This window comes from Motacilla alba, chromosome 2 (assembly GCF_015832195.1).
Source record: "Motacilla alba alba isolate MOTALB_02 chromosome 2, Motacilla_alba_V1.0_pri, whole genome shotgun sequence".
NCBI classification, from domain to species: Eukaryota; Metazoa; Chordata; class Aves; order Passeriformes; family Motacillidae; genus Motacilla; species Motacilla alba.
This window is the reverse complement of record NC_052017.1, coordinates 104,659,009-104,675,595: the sequence shown is the minus strand read 5'-3', so window position 1 is coordinate 104,675,595 and position 16,587 is coordinate 104,659,009. Positions and strand designations below refer to the sequence as shown.

Below are 16,587 nucleotides of genomic sequence, written 5' to 3'. Positions count from 1 at the left end.
ACTGGGGAGGGAAGGAGACATTATGTCCAGAGTTTCAGACTAGCTTGGTTCTACCTCAGCAGACTGAAGGCTCATCAGCTGAGATAACGTATTTCAATTTACTTTTACCAAAAAGCAAAGCAGCTTATGCACTCCCAAACCATCCATGATGTAAATCAAAGCACATGTAAGAATGACCAGGAGACTGCATCAAGTGTAGGCTCTGGAGCAAAACTAAAAACCTGACCCAAAAGCAAAATTTGCCACATAAACTCTTCCCCTCTTCAAGGCTGTTTAAGAAAGCTTGAGAAACACACATGTTACAAAGTTTGTATTGGGAAAGAAAGCCTTCATTAAACTACAAGAGTAAATTAAAGGGCCACAAAAACTTCAAAATTCAAACAGCAGCCCACAGCTGACCAGCTGTGCACCAAAAGAGCACTCTAGCTCCCTAAAGAGAGCTAGAGAACTTTAGCTCTCTAAACTGAGATAATGAAAAAAATTAAACTTCTAAATATTCTTCAAAATTTCCTATAACAAGGCTATTTCAAAATGAAATAGGTTTTGTGTCATATACACTTTAAAAACCAAAACAAACCAGGTAATGAGAAGGGTACTTTCACCATGCCTAGTTACTTTCAAATAACTGTCGTTTCCTTATGTCCCTTCACCTTTAGTACACCATAAAATCCAATATTCCTGATGTCCACTTATGTCACTAATGCTTTTTACTATTTGAATTGCATATTAGTTTTCTACTTTAATGCCATACCTTATTTTCACTTTTCTCATCTCTTCCTAAATCCTCTCTGGATTACCTAGCCCACCATTCCTCTGTCAACACTCATTTATAAATCCATTTTACAGCCCTTCACAAGTTTTTGAAACCCACGCTCACTCTTACAACTGTGAAAGGAAATAAAAGCCGTGTTGCTCAAATTGCTATTTGAATTTCTTACAAATAGGGGTTTTGTACTGAAGATAATTAGATGACAATATACAGCTGTCCAATAAAAGGATTTTAACAGTAAAATCAGATGTACAAGGGGCATCCACATTCACTGACTATTAAGCAGAAGACACCAGTAGTGATTTCACTTCTCTGAGACTAAACAAAATCTGGTTTCCAATGGAGTCATTACTCTCTACAGAACTAATGAACTAAATGTAATGAACTAAAATCCCTTCATACCATAATGACAACACTACCATCAGGTAAGGGATACCATAAACAACTTAAAAATTTGATTTATATACACCCCAATTTAAAAAGCAGTAACAATGTTTTGTTCTTCCTATTCCTTCACCCCAGACCATTTTTACATTAGGGCCAGACTTCAGGTAAATCGAAAACAAAAAATTCTTAGAGATAACCAGTTAGATTCTGAAAAACTGCATGAAAATGCCAATGAGTTTTCCACAAAAATAACTCATCTACTAAATCACCATCTGGAAGTAGCCAGCTGACCAATTATTATTACAGATACAAAATGCCAGACTTGCTAAAGCATGTGTCCTATCTGGTAAGGGAATCACAAGATACACAGGAAGGGAGAGGATTATCTGTAGGAGACATGGGGGAAGGGCAGGGAGAACAAAGAACACGTTTATTTAAAAAAACAGGCCTCCCAAGTACCACTACTCAGGAAGATATATTTTTTTAATTTGTGAGGGCTCCTGTAGGTATTTACAAGTAGCCACTACAAAAAATCTTGACTAAGACAATTTGCCCTAAATTACATTTGATGTTTTAAAAGCAAGAAAAAAAATAAACAAATACACAGAATAAATCATAAGTCTTTTAAAAGACTTTAAGACATTTTTGATTTTATTATCAATTATGCTCCTTTTCAGGTACAAAAACCTACTAATACAGCACAGAAAGCCGCTCATCTTCCGCAGGTTACCCCCAGATTTTCAGTATCACCAGAATACAGCACATTATGCTTCCCACACTGCACTGATGGACACTCCAGCTGGGGGATAATTGTGTATCAAGATTTCCATTTCCTGACTCCAGCCCCTCCGCCACCTCCCCTTATTCAAACACAATTTGGTAAATTCTTTCAGCAGGAAAATAATATTGTTACTTAGAACCAACTGTATAAAAAAGGAAATGAATGACAAATTAAGTCTGCTCTATAGAAAGCAAATCTTCAGAAAGAGAATAAACAGAAAAAGTTTCTGTATTGCTCATGTCTATTATGTGAACATAGCCAGATGTGCTCTCAACAAACTTGCTACTTGTCTGGCCTTTAGCTCAGGTAAAAGGCTGCCTTCCTTTCAAAATAAAAAGCTTGGATTTATAACTTTCTTGCTTCTCTTCAGCAACTCAGAAAACTACTCCTGTTTCTTTTCCAGAGCACTGTCAAAAAAGGGGGACACTCAAGACTCGTAGATCCTGGCAAAAGTCTACTTCACAGAAAAAACAGGATTTATCTGCAAGTGATTGGACAGCCACACTTCACTACTGACGTATCACATCTGACCACTTTCTCCAATGAGGAGGCAGCTACACTGGACCTACCTGAAGTTTTACTTCCATGTGAAATTTTGATTCTTTTCAAATCCTTGGTTCACCAATCCCTTTCAAGCGCTCTGTCTCACTTAAAGCAATGTGGGCAATGTAAATAAGACCACACCAAAGGGCAGCTAATACAGCAGGCCTGGTAGACATAACCAAAACAACCCCAAACTTCGTATCACAAGTCCCTCATGACCCAGATGACTGCATCTGGAACAAAGAGTTTATAAGACATTCTTCATGTAAATGAGTTTTTATTTTAAGAGGACCATCCTAGTATCTTAGCACTAAGGCTTTTTATGTTTTCTAAGATGTTAACATAGTGTCACAATGCTGGTAATAGCCTACAATCATTGAAAGACAAGAACAGTTTATCTTTTAAGTCTACGAAGCATAGTTCTGGCATACACATATATATTCACATATATGAATCAAACTCAACTTGCCTTTTTTTTTTTTTTTAATAGAATGACCTTCAAACATTGCTTTTATAACACTTGAAGTTCCTGATGCACCATTACTGTTCCTGGCTGCACAGGCCTCAAACTTAAAGCAGCAACGCTGGCTGCAAGCACCACTTCTAAGAATTTACAATCAAGACTAGTTTTGAATACATAATAGAAAGAACTCCCAGCAATAACCAATTTTTATTTTTACTATTTTACTTTTATATTTATTTTCCCTATAAACTTACATTGTGCCTGTAAATTCATGAACCAGAGATTTTTTTTCATTTTAAACTATAAGAGCCATGGTACACACTCCACTAAGTATCATCAAACAAAAAGCCACCCCATGCTTTATAGCATTTCCTTGCTCAACATCATCATTAATACTACCACAAGAAATTCCTGTTACCTAATCCCACTTATATTAATGTCCCTAGAGAAGTATCAAACTATCATCCAAAGTCAGAGTCACTTACTCTAAACAATGGACAGTCACCGCCATGGAGAAAAAACAAATTATTACCAAAAGGTGAAGAAGGGAAGTGACTTAGACAAGACTACAAAGTGAATCAGCAGCAAACGGAGGACTTCAGTCCAAACTAACAGCACCTTAACTCTTACTAACTTTACCTTTTTGTTACAACTACTTTACAGAATTCTACTCTTCCCATCTCCAGGGAATAAAGACCTCAAAACTAACTCCCTCTATCAAAAAGCAACCCACGGTACTTCCAGACAACAGTTCCATGAGGATGAGGATGAGGATGATGTTCGCCAGAAACCTCAGGAAGAGAAATACTATTTTGCTAAGCCTGACAACAGCAATGTGTGTGACACAATATACACAGTTTTATCTGAAACAGAAGTTAAAATTCTAATACAAAAGTATAAACAGAAATTAAAATCAGAAGGAATAAAGCAAAAAAATGGAAATAAAAACATGACCGTTTTAAAACTGAGTATTAAGTCTAGGCTTTCAGATACAGTTAAGAGGACACCATCTGCTTGCAAATATGTCAGGCAGGACTAGAACAATGAGCATTCAAGGCTCATATGCAACATTTATGCATATGCTTCAGTTCTAAGCAAAAGCAGTCCCACTGGTTTCTACAGGACATCAAACACAGGTAAAAGTTTCTAAGCATAAACATCTGCAGGACAAGGACTGACAACTTGAAAGACTCCTCTTTCTTGTTTTAAAGTCCATTGCAAAAGGATTTTCAAAAAAAACCATCATGCCAGCAGAGAGGAAGATACCCAGTCACTGAAAAATTAAATCCATCTCAAAGGGTAATCATGCAATATTTGGAGTTCTTTCTTTAGCAAAGTTTTTTTGTAATTTGTTAGAATGAATTCCATGATTCTGTCTCCTCAAAAGTCTTTCAGCTTCAGCTACTGCTATAATTTTCCTTGCTGTAATACTACACGTAGCTGGAAAAAGATGGTCTCTCCATCACGTTCCAAATGAAAGACATATTACAAAAGACTACAGCTCAAGTGCCTCAACAAATCAGTGCAAACACCTCATTACTGAGACAATCGTGACCGGCCCAAAAGTCACCTCACGATATTTCTGATGAAACTTAACAGTACCTATATTTTTCTGTGTGAGTTTTCACTGTAAAAACAGGTGCTAAAATGAACATTTCCCTGCAGTGTTTGCAACACTAACACTGCCGCATAATGTCAGTGCAGATCAAATTCCATTGTCCAAAATGACAGGATTTAAAGCATAAATATCAAGCAGCTAAGTAATTAAAAGAAAGAACTCATGCACTTCTTTTCCTCCCAGTACCTTTACTATTTTACAGCAGCTCTGGCAATACAGATAAAAGGCAACGTGCAGATTACAGGCACAAAACACAGTATTTCAACTACTTAGTGTAACCTTTACAAAAAAGGTAGTACACCTCTCTTCTGCAATTATCCCCACACTTGATTCAAGGATGACTGCCAGTATTTCACGAAACTGCTCCAAAATATAAATTCCAGAAGGGGGGATCGGGGCGTGAAAGCAAACCCGAACCTTCATGTATCAGCCTCTCGGCTGCCTCTCTCCACCTCCTCCCCAGCACAACAGGAGCCTGCTGTCTGCAGACCACTTTTGCTTTGTCTACCCCAATTCAGCAGTCCCGGGACAACTTCTGTCCCCGCGGCCCCGCGCTGTAGATCGTCCCAAGTTTCCGCGTACACACACACACACAGACACACGGACGCGCACAGACAGACACCCACGCCTGGGGAGGGGGAGGGTGCCTGACTCCCCCCACCCAAACCCAAGGCAAAGGCGCACCTCTAAAAGGGGAAGGAAAGGCGCAATCCGCTCCCCAGGACGGGACCCCCCAGCACCCCGGGGTGCTGCCGCCCGGACGCAGCGCTGTGGGGGTGGAGGTGCCTCCACTCCCTCCCCGCTCACCGGTGGGCGCGCTGTCGAGGATGCGGAGGTCGTAGGCCCCGGAGCAGCGGTAGTTGGCGGCGGTGCCGTTGTCCCACACCACGACCACCTCCTCGGGGCTCTCGAAGCTGCGCACGGTGCCCACATGGCCCTCGCCGCCATCCTGCTTCCCCCACTTCCAGTCCGGGCCGCGGACCACCCGGGCCCCGACGCCTTCCACCATCACCCGGTTGTTCCGCGAGCTGCTCATCCCGGCGGCGGAGCCCTGGGGCGGATGGAGGGGGCGCGCAGCCCGCAGCCGGCGGAGGGGGACCCCGATGGGGGCGGCTACCTCGGGCGCCGGGCGGGAATCTCCGTCCGGCTCTTCTCCTTGCTTGCTTGCTTGCTTGCTTGCTCGCTCGCTCGCTCCCTTCCTTCCTTCCTCGCTCCCTACGCGCCCATTCCCCGGCCCCAGCGGCGCCCCCCGCCCGCTCCCACGGCCAGCCCCGCTCCCGCCGCTACATCCGGGACCTGCGGCCGCGACGGCGCCGGCTCCAGGGAGACCGGCGGGGCCGCCCCCGCCCTGCCGTGCTGCGCATGCGCGGCTGCCGCGGCGGGCGCGTCGCTCGAGCGCCCCCTGCGGAGCCGCGGCGGGCCCTGCCCATTCCCGCGGGCACTGCCCATTCCCGCGGGCACTGCCCATTCCCACGGGCCCTGCCCATTCCCGCGGGCACTGCCCATTCCCGCGGGCCCTGCCGCGCTCGCCCTGCCCCGGCCCGGCCGCGGGGCTGCGCCCGAGGGAATGGGAAGGGTCGGGAGCCGAGGAGCGAACCAGGGCTGTTCATCCCAGCTCCCCAGCCCGGCCATTCCTCCTGGAATCGCGGCGTCCTGCCGCCGAGGGCTGTGGCGCCGCCCCGCCCGGCCCGGAGGTGATGATGCGGTGGGCGAACCGCCCGCCTCCTACTGCATGCACAAGGTGCTCCTATCGCCTGCGCTTCAGTGGTAGAGGGATTATCAATTCAATTGTATCAACTAAGCAATGAGCAATCTACCTCAAGTAAACCATAGAATTATTGAATGGTTTGGGTTGGAAAGGTCTTTGATGATCATCTGGTTCCAACCTCCTGCCATGGGCAGGGACACCTTCTAATAGACCAGGTTGCTCAAATCCCCATCCAACACAACCTTGAACACTTCCAAGGATTGGGCATTTTATGAATCTACAATTCTATGATTCTAAACCTGTGTACTGGTTTTCTAATTTTCAATTTACTTTTGTGTCCTCACCTCCCATTTTCTTCTCAAACTGTGGATGTAAGGCTTGTGTACCACCGAGGTAAGGTTGGTAGGGTCATACTTTTGTACCCAGGAGCATTTTAAGCTGGTGTTCAGGTGCTCCAGTCTGCCAAAGGGAGGAATCAGTACTTCCATCTGCCCTTCCAACCTCAGAGGATTCTTCACAGGGGATGTACCAGCTCAAACTTTGAGCCAACACCTGCAATGCAATTCTTCATTAACTACCCTCTTCATTAGCACTCTCATGACACTCATGGATTTCCTTTAACTCCACACAACCTTGCCAATCTTTGATAGAATATGATTCTTCATTTCAAAAATGGTCTTCCATTGCTTTTGTCTCTCCTTTTTTTTTTTTTTTTTCTGTCACCTTTTAAAAAGCATCTATCCTAAAGGACAGAGAAGTCTGAAACAGAAAAAATAAAACTATTTCTTAGTCAACAGGGATGTGGCTGAAAAAGGGCAGCCCAGCTACCTTATGCTCTGGGTATTTTTACTGTTTCTGTGCTTTATTCCACCTTTGTGGTTATTAATACAGCTAGAAGACTCTATGAGATCATCTCCTGACTTCTTTTGTGTAGTTTTGTTACAAAAGGTGTAACACAGCAGAATAATATGAACATGTAACCACCAGGCCACCACATTCCTCACATAATTCCTTCTTAACCCCTGCTAAGGCTAAAGAATGTTACCTCAAACATGATGTTGTGTCCTGACAATGGGCAATCCTAAGCAGTTTCCAATTTCTGCTCCTGCAGTGGAAACCTCAAAGCCCAACAGATACCACACAGTTGCCAGGCAGTGTGGGTTTTATGGCAGATGCTTCTCCTTGTACAAAATCTACCCACAGCTTGCACTAGCTTATTACATTGGTATATGGCAGAATTTCCCAGAAATTCTGGAGATTTCTTGGTATATCAAAGGATCTACCTGAGCTCTTGTGGGAATAATTTGCCCATCTGCCTCAATCTACTTTTTTGTGCTTTGATAGTTATGGACAAGTGTAAATTTCACACATGCCCGAGGATAACCCAGAGCATGTTTTTTCTATTACTCTCTGGCACAGTTAGATTAAAAGGGCTTTTTGTAATCAGGAAAGGTATATCAGAAATAACTAATAAAGTCTGAGATCAGAATTAGTTCTCCTGGAGAGAATCTGAGAAGTTCATCCCTTACACTATTTTTTCCACAAAGGCTATATCCTAAATTACAGACCTTAAGAGAATCTGCTGCTGCAGTTCAGCAGCAATGCATGTGGGTAGATATTATCCTGGAGCTTCTTCTCTCCCAATAATCCTTCTGAGGACTCGTGCTCTGTCAATCACAATAACCCGTGCCTCTCCTCCTACTCACCTGCTTTTTCTAGCAGATGATTTACATGCAAAAACCAGAATCTCTAAAGATGCCTGGATTGTTTCAGAGGTGTCTTAGACACACAAGAACATGGAACACAGACACGGAACCCAGTATCTATTGGACTGAATGAGACTGCTCCCTCAATAGCTGACAGGGAGTTCTTTACCAGCTCAAAATACAGAGCCTTGTACTACTTTGAGTGGTAGAAAATAGAGGCTAGATAGACTGGTCTGATGCATTCACTTGCCAGTGAGTGCATGACTGATTTTTGCACTCTAATCTCCTGTCATTTCTACTCCTATATGGCCACAAAGTTGTGGAAGGTGCAAAATTGTCATTGGCTACATGATTCGGTTTTCCAGGATCCCAAATATTTTATTGTATTATCTCTTTGAATCATACTTTATATTCCATATTCTGTGCACCCATTTAACCAACTAGTAAAGAAAAAAAGATATTTAGCTCTTAAATATTTTATTTGAATTAGCCTTCAAAATAAGCAGTAAGTACTGTTTTCAGATGGAGATTTAAAAAGTGACATCAGGGGAGAGAAAAAGGATATCGCTTTGGGGAAAGATTTTCAAGTTAAGTTGGACAATTAGTGGTCCTATCTTGATATTTTTCTGGTATCAGCCACAAGAATATACAACAGCATTAATATAGAATAGGATAGAAAATAAAATAGAATAATAAGCAAGAGAATCTAATTCTGAGTAAGGACCAGAAGTCTCCAATAGTCTTCAATAGTGTAGATAGAAGGGTGTAGATAGAAGAATCAGAATGTAATAGCAAAAGGAAGAAGAGAGATTTGAATTTTGAAAAGAAGCTGAACTAAGATAAGAAATAAAACAACAAAAGTATAAACAAGATAGAGATTCCATAGGAAGTTGGATCCAATTAACATATTGTGACAAGAAAAGTGACAGACACCACATTTTCAGATATGTGTCAGCATTTTCTTTAGAAGCTGGGAAACTAGCCTCAGTAACACCTTAAGGAAAGAACTCATATTCATTTTTCAGCTGGAAAAAATCCTGGTTGGCTTAAGGCCTTTTGTGAGGCAGGAGTTAGCTCCTTGGCTGGGTGGTTGTACACAGAATAAATGCACGCAGATTTGCAGTTGTCTCTAACAAGTCTCTGGTCCCTCAATAGGACTGTTTTCTTCTCCTGATGTATGCTGAGAGCTTCTCATTACTCCTGAACTTGCATTTGCCTCTATTTGCACAGAACAGCCATTTTACAGGAAAGAAGAGAAGGGAGAAGGAAAGAGAAAGGGAAGAGAGAGAAGAGAGAGAGAAGAGAAGGAGAAGAGGTGTACATTTCTTATCTTCCATTTTCAAGTTGCTTTCCATATGTGAGAAGAGAAGAGAAGAGAAGAGAAGGGAAGGGAAGGGAAGGGAAGGGAAGGGAAGGGAAGGGAAGGGAAGGGAAGGGAAGGGAAGGGAAGGGAAGGGAAGGGAAGGGAAGGGAAGGGAAGGGAAGGGAAGGGAAGGGAAGGGAAGGGAAGGGAAGGGAGGAAGGGAAGGGAAGGGAAGGGAAGGGAAGGGAAGGGAAGGGAAGGGAAGGGAAGGGAAGGGAAGGGAAGGGAAGGGAAGGGAAGGGAAGGGAAGGGAAGGGAGGGGAGGGGAGGGGAGGGGAGGGGAGGGGAGGGGAGGGGAGGGGAGGGGAAGAGAAGAGAAGAGAAGAGAAGAGAAGAGAAGAGAAGAGAAGAGAAGAGAAGAGAAGAGAAGAGAAGAGAAGAGAAGAGAAGAGAAGAGAAGAGAAGAGAGAAAGAGAAGAGATGCACGTTTCTTACCTTCTATTTTCAAATTGCTGTCCATATTTGAGAAGAGGAAAGGAGGGAGAAGAGAGAAGAGGAAAGAAAGAGAAGAGAAGAGAAGAGAAGAGAAGAGAAGAGAAGAGAAGAGAAGAGAAGAGAAGAGAAGAGAAGAGAAGAGAAGAGAAGAGAAGAGGATTGAGCCCTGAGGAGCACTGCTGGTGACCAGTAACCAGCCAGATGTGACCTGATTCACCACAACCACATGAGCCCTGTCCTTCAGCCAGTTCTTCACCCAGTGCATTGTGAACCAGCTCATCCCATGTTTGGATAACTTGTCCAAAAGGATGATGTGAGGCACAATATCAAAGGCATTACTAAAATCCAGAAAATTTGCATTCACTGTCTTCCCTTCAGCCAATAGATGTGTGAGTGTATGATAACAAAATTGGTTAAACAGGACTGTCCCTTGTGAATCCATGTGCTCACACTGCAGGTAATTTAATCTATCAGTCCTATTTTCCTATTGTGGGGGGAAATGCCATCTAAGCCCTCACCAGAGTTGGCAGACAATTTATTTCTTTGCTTTTCAGGTCTAAAATCTGAAAATTACACTTATAACACCCCTCAAACCTAGAACCAGTAGAAGAATGGGACTATGGGGTTTTTTCCACTCTTCAGACTGGCAGAGCAGTACTGCCTCAAGCTGCTGCATCAGAAGCAAGCAAAGCTCATCTGCGAAAGGCTTATTTACACTGTTGCTGGCCCTGTGAGACAGTGCTTGCTTTGAACACCTCAGGTAGTAGTGGCAGAGCAGTTGAATCACAGGCTGGAGGAAGGGAATCCACAGTGCTTCAGGCAAACTGTCTCTAATTGCAAGGACTCATTCATATTCATCCAGTGTAGGAGTTTGGATGCACAAAATGAGCAAGTGAACAAGTTCTCTTCTGGCTACCCAAAATTATGTATATTTTTAAATGATTGCTGAGTCAATCCCGCAGCAGATGATTATAGTCTTCCTCACCACTTTCTGCCATATTGGAGCAATCCAGTAAGGGGCCAAGAGAGAAGACCTCTGGTTTGTGCAGAATTCAGTGCTGTGCATACCCTATAGCCTCCTTGGTTTTGTTGGAAAGCAAACAAGTTTGTAAGAGTGACTTACTGTAAGAGCAGCTGCCACCCTTCTGAAGGGTAGGGCAACTCTCAAGACAATTCTCATAGAGTCACAGGAAACAGGACTTTGGAGAACATCCAGCCCATGCTCCTGCCCATCAAAGCCATAGAGAAAGCTGCTTGTCCAAACTCTGCCTGGCTGCCCTTCAGATCTGCAAAATGTCATGCTCCAGCAGGGAATTCTAATACAAGTATTTGCCTGGATTGAAGAGAAGCTTTGATGGAGGTTTTTCTGGACTGTCTTCTTTGATTAAAGCTGATCTCGTAATGTAGTACCTGGAACACATAATGGAAAGAGACCTCAGAAAGGGAACTGTGCTATCTGGAACACAGAAAGGAGACTGTGCCTTTTGCAGGAAATAATTCTACAGGAAAGTCTTACTTTTATACATTTCCAAAGAAAAAAAATCTTAGCTTCTTGGAAAGATAATTTTTAACTTGTGGAGTTGTGAGGTTTTGTTTACTATCTTGCACAAATCCTGAGTTCTTAGAACCTGTCGTATGAAGGATATATACATAAAAATAGCTGCCTATGAGTTGAGAAATAACATCTAGTTTGGACACAATGAGCTGATTGCAGTTTTCTTTTTAAATTACAGAGGTAGAGCTTATTAATTTATACTAAGCTGAGTCACAAAATTCTGCTTCCTTAGTTCAAGACTCTATTTTAGAACAAGCATGTTTTTTAAATCCTCCTCCTGAAAACTGAAAGCATTCTAGATTTTAATTTTCCGGTTTTGCCCAAAAGGGATTTTATACCAAAGTTCTTTCCTGTGGACAAAAGTACTAGGAAAAAATGAGGAAAAAGGAAGCAACTGTCTTGCTTTTATTGAAATTATCTATTCTTCTCTGTGTAACTAACTCAAATAACTGAGGAAGACAGACAGAAATATTGGCAAATGAGATAAAAAATACTGACTTACTGGAAAAAAAATTGCCGCAAACATTTTTTTTTAATGAAAAGTATGTAATCCCACTCCACAGAAACTTCTGGTCTGATAAACATGTCACTTCTTTAAGTGAAAATGTACATAATGTATATTTCCTGGAACCCGAAGTACCAGTTAAGAACTGCAGGGCATATCCTATTTATCCGTGGTTTAGTGTCAAAAACATCCGTAATTCCGCAGCCTCTGCTGCCATCGCGTGGCCATGAACCATCTCTCATGAATGCTAAAACTCACCGGTCGTCTTCACTTGTCGCACTCTATTTCCTCCGCTTTATTTACCAGATTCATTACTCCGGCACAATCCAATTTTCTCCCTCAATTTTCAGAAATGTCATGAATAATTGGCATTGCTTTTTTTCCTAGTTTCTGCAGATTAAAATATTTTTAATGTCAGATAGTGAGTAATTGTCATGCGCCAGAGCAAATTGCTTTGGTGGGTTTGGTTTTCACTATGCTAGTGGCATCCTCTATGAAACTGTTGATTAGAACAAATGTATTAACCCACAATGTCTATGACACTGGGGTTTTTTTCCCCTAAGGAGTTTTATCTCCGTTTCTAGAAAAGAAAAACTGCTTAGCAGAGAACAGAATAAAAAGACATCATTTCATTTTCCTGCTGTGAAACAGAAGCACTCCTATGGAGATCTACTAAAAAAGAATTAGGGTTTTTTTTTTTGGGGGGGGGGATTGTTTGTTTTGTTTTGTTGTGGGGTTTTTTTGTATGTAGCTAAAAACCTCAACATGTTGAAAAAAAGTGTTTTAGGATAATAATAATGAGCATCCTGTAATCTTCTTCTTGGTTGTTTTAAGTTTTACTGTGCTGAACTCTTTTGAGTGGAGAGAAAACAAGAAACCTGCGAAGTTAATCCTGAAGTTTTAAATATTCAAAAATAAAATAAAATAACTAAAAATTATGTAGCAATCTAGGGTATACATGCTAAAATACTGATATTTGCACATCTATACAAATTCTCCTACTTTAGCACACCTTAGAGGATTCAAAAATGTATACTTACCTGATATTTCCAAGGGTTTAGCCAAATATTGTTGTTTAATTTATAGATGATTGTTAAATTAGGTGATGCATTGCAAGGAGGGATTAATTTCTTCCTGGTATTACATTTCCTGATTGCAAAGATTGTAAAGAAAAGACTTACTTGAAATTCTAAGATGTAATCAGAACCAGCTAGGTCATATTTTTAGACTGATAGGAAAATAAACAGTCTCCATGAGTCATCAAGGTATTTTAAGAATGTTCCTACTTTATGTGCATGATAATTTTTGTTGCAATCAATGGGGCCAATCGTGTGCATACAGTGTCCTGTGTCAAGTACAGGTTTGTCTGGTACTGCAGAGGCATTCAATATGCACTAAGTAATGTCTGAAAGATTACTTCAGTACCAAAAAATACCTCTGTTTATTTTTAACAATCCTCCAAAATAGTAACAAACATTGAGCAACTCAAGCCGAATCTAAATTTTCTGTTTTGTCATGAGAAAATTGTTCCAGTCACAACATTATGTAATCCTAAATTCTAAGAAGTAATAATTGCAGTACACTGTGACAGACTTGTTGAAATTCGTATTTATCTAAAACATGGCTAGAAATTTTTTTAAAATTAAAAATTACATTTGTATACAATTCTTATAAATAATCTTCACTCTTAGCATGCTAAAGAAAATCTAAGAAATTGCCTAAAGGAAGAAGATTCATTGAGCTTATTTCTGACTTCACTGAATTCAGCTGGTACCATAGTGCTGATGTACACATAAAAAGAGTTTACCAAATGTATACAGAAGTTATTTCATTTTGGAGGGAGGTGTTACATGATTATAAAGCATTCTAAGATATTTTGGTCTTTTCTGTGAAATACAACTATTTATCCTTTTGTGATAATCCCTTCTTTGAAGTGATTATGAAGGAAAGAAAACAGGTAAATAAAACTGAGAATGCTTTACTGCAATAAATCTTCCTTGAAGATGGGAAGAAATTTAATGTGGATTCAACATCCAGTTCTACTGTGCTCTTTCAAAGATTCTCTTAGTTCTCTAGCAGCTTCTGTTAATATTTTTAATGAAAAAAAATTGATAAGACAAATGTCCTCAATATAGTTGCTCACTTCCAACAGTCCTCTATTAACCAAGATTTTGTATTTAGCAGTTTGCCAGCTGTAGTCAAAGACAGTCAAATTTGATTTCATGCAAATCAGATCCTGCAAGAGTCATCCCAAGGGAGACAAATATTGAGCAGTCTTCCTGTTGCAGCAGCTGTTGAAGGTATCTTCAGTCACCCAAACAGAGAGTAAAACAATACCTGCTACGCCTGATGAATTGAAATACATTTAATTGAAGGAAACATAGTTAACAGAAGAAGATAAATTATAATAGAATCATAGAATGGTCTGGGTTGGAAGGGACCATAAATATCATCTAGTTCCACCCCCCCCCCTGCCATAGGCTGGGACACCTTCCGCTAGACCAGGTTGCTCAAAGCCTCACCCACCTTGGCCTTGAGTACCTCCAGAGATGGCACATCCACAACTTCTCTGAAATCTCCGAATCTACATCCAGTTTAAAGCCATTCCCCCTTGTCCTACCACTACAACCCCTTGTAAAAAGTCCCTCTCCAGCTCTCTTGTAGCCCTCCATTAAGTACACAAAGGCTGCATTAGGTGTCCCCAGGGCCTTCTTTTCTGCAGGATGACCAACTCCTGTTCTCTCAGTCTGTCTTCAAAGGTCCTCCACCCCTCTGATCATTTTTGTGGCCCTCCAACAGGTCCACATCTTCCCTGTGCTGAGGACACCAGAGCTGGATGCAACACTCCAGGTGGGTTCTCACAAGGAAAAATTAGAGGGGGAGAATCACCTCCCTTCCCTGCTGGCTACACTCATTTTGACACTGTCCAGGATGCTGTTGGCCTTTCAGGGCTGCAAGCAATTGCCAGGTCAAGTTGAGTTTCTCATCCACCAACATGGCCCAAGTAAGTTTTTTTTTTAATCCTTTGTTCCTTTCAATTTTACCACCATGAAGGGCTGAGAAATACTCCTTGATGGAGTGAAGAGAAGAACCATGCAAGAAAAATATATAGATGCATGGGAATATGAAGATAATAGTAAGAGTAGCAAAGCTTAAGAAAGGGACAAGAGAAGCAGCCCTTCCTAATGCCACAATTATTGATTTTTTCATGAGCACCGAGAGTACAAACACAAACACGTCCTGGCTTTTTCCATCTGAAATTTGAAGAGCCTCCAACACAGAGCATTTTCACTGACTTCATTCATATTTTAAGGAAAGGCAAATAAATAATATGCATGAGGAAATATTGAGAAATGCTGAATTGAATTTTTCAAATGCACTTTTTTTCTCCCATTCTCTTGCTGATAATAAATATCACCAACACTGGATGCCTTTTCCTTAATGGAAAAAAAAAAACTTTTCAGATGTTTTATGCATGGACTTTGCACTTTTTAAGTATCCCAAGACAGTTTATGCTGACAGAAAGATATTTTTCCCATTTTGTTAGATGAATATTAAAGTTAAACAAACATTAAAAGAATATAATCAAACTGAACCTTGAATTTAGAGCTCTGAGGTTAAAAGTCACTTTGCCCCTCCTCAGAGGTACTGCACTGAAATCCATTCCAGAGAACTGCAGTGGGGCCAACTTGCAACTGTCCATTGGAATGTCAGTAAGAACATAATGATTCTGTCCCAAAGCCCATATGATCATAGAACCACCTCCCTAAACAAAAGATAACATAAACATAGTGCAGACTTCTAGTGATAAAAGCAAATCAGACTGTGACTCTTCAATTGCTTCTGTCAATTATTATCTATTGCTTAAGCAAGATAAATTGGGAGACAATATGAAAGAACAGTACTGTGCCCTTTCGTTTCTGCTTAATCTATAATCCATTAGTAGTGGGTTGAGGCAATCTTTTTATGAAGAACTTGGAGAGAAGAGAGCATATTGCAAACAGGAACACTCTCTGGGAATATGGACTCTCCTTCTCTAAAAAAAAAAAAATGCAGTAAGTGTTCAAAACACCATAGTGACCACCTCATTTTTTCACACATGCACAATTTGCAATGACTCAATCACTTGGAAGTGGTTGTGGTATGAGCACAATACAGCCTTTTCTTTATCAGCTCTGCAAAATGCATTGTAGGCCAAAGGGCAACCTTTAAAGACTTAAAAAAAAAACAGAACCGGAGGATCTGATGGGAATTGCTTGAAGCAGAAGGAAGTTATTAACATTTCTGTTGCTGGCAATGTAGCAACATGTTTACATAGTAAAAAACCCAAACCCCTCAGCCCTTCTCAGTACATGTCACTTGTTTCAGTTTGCCAGCAGCATGTCACATGTGCCTGACCTTGTTGGTATTCCCATGAGTAACCAACACAGGGTAGGTGGAAGTCCAAGACCAGAAAAACCTCATCAACCTTTGCATCCGGATGTTTTTTCAGGCATTCAATCTCTCTTGATTGTTGATCAAATCATTAAACGACTGGATTTGCATGACTCAAAGGCCTTCTCTAACCATCAACAGCCACACCTTCCACTTTTCAGTCAAATGAGTGGATTTGCATTCAGGAGCCTTCCAGACCCAAGGACACCAGCTTTGTCCTCTTCTTTCTCTTCATTTGGGATTTTTCTTTTCTCTAGATTTTGGGTGACTCAAGGATTCTTCAGCTTAATGAAGATAGGACTCAGATATGGAACAGTCTG

General features: G+C 41.3%; 1 protein-coding gene and 1 long non-coding RNA gene across 9 annotated transcripts in view; both read right to left on the bottom strand.

Annotated features, from left to right (window-relative positions):
• The window catches only part of MIB1 (MIB E3 ubiquitin protein ligase 1), an 84,366-nt gene extending 78,533 nt beyond the window's left edge, over positions 1 to 5,833 (bottom strand). For 2 of the 7 annotated variants that reach the window (XM_038163836.1, XM_038163851.1), the window contains exon 1: positions 5,369 to 5,833. In XM_038163836.1, the coding sequence (XP_038019764.1) occupies positions 5,369 to 5,597 (229 nt within the window). In that variant the 5' untranslated portion in view covers positions 5,598 to 5,833. The remainder of the gene's footprint in view (positions 1 to 5,368) is intronic. The other 5 variants (XM_038163870.1, XM_038163860.1, XM_038163888.1 and 2 more) reach the window with 4 other exon arrangements.
• A 4,062-nt stretch (positions 5,834 to 9,895) lies between these two features.
• Positions 9,896 to 16,312, bottom strand: LOC119697280. Of its 2 annotated transcripts, none has more exons than XR_005255810.1 (3): positions 16,232 to 16,312; positions 12,092 to 12,223; positions 9,896 to 11,183 (listed from the first exon to the last, which is right to left on the bottom strand). It is a non-coding gene; the product is annotated as an uncharacterized LOC119697280 (long non-coding RNA). The 2 variants fall into 2 exon arrangements; XR_005255811.1 differs by lacking the exon at positions 16,232 to 16,312 and adding an exon at positions 12,874 to 12,984.
• Between the last annotated feature and the right edge of the window lie 275 nt (positions 16,313 to 16,587).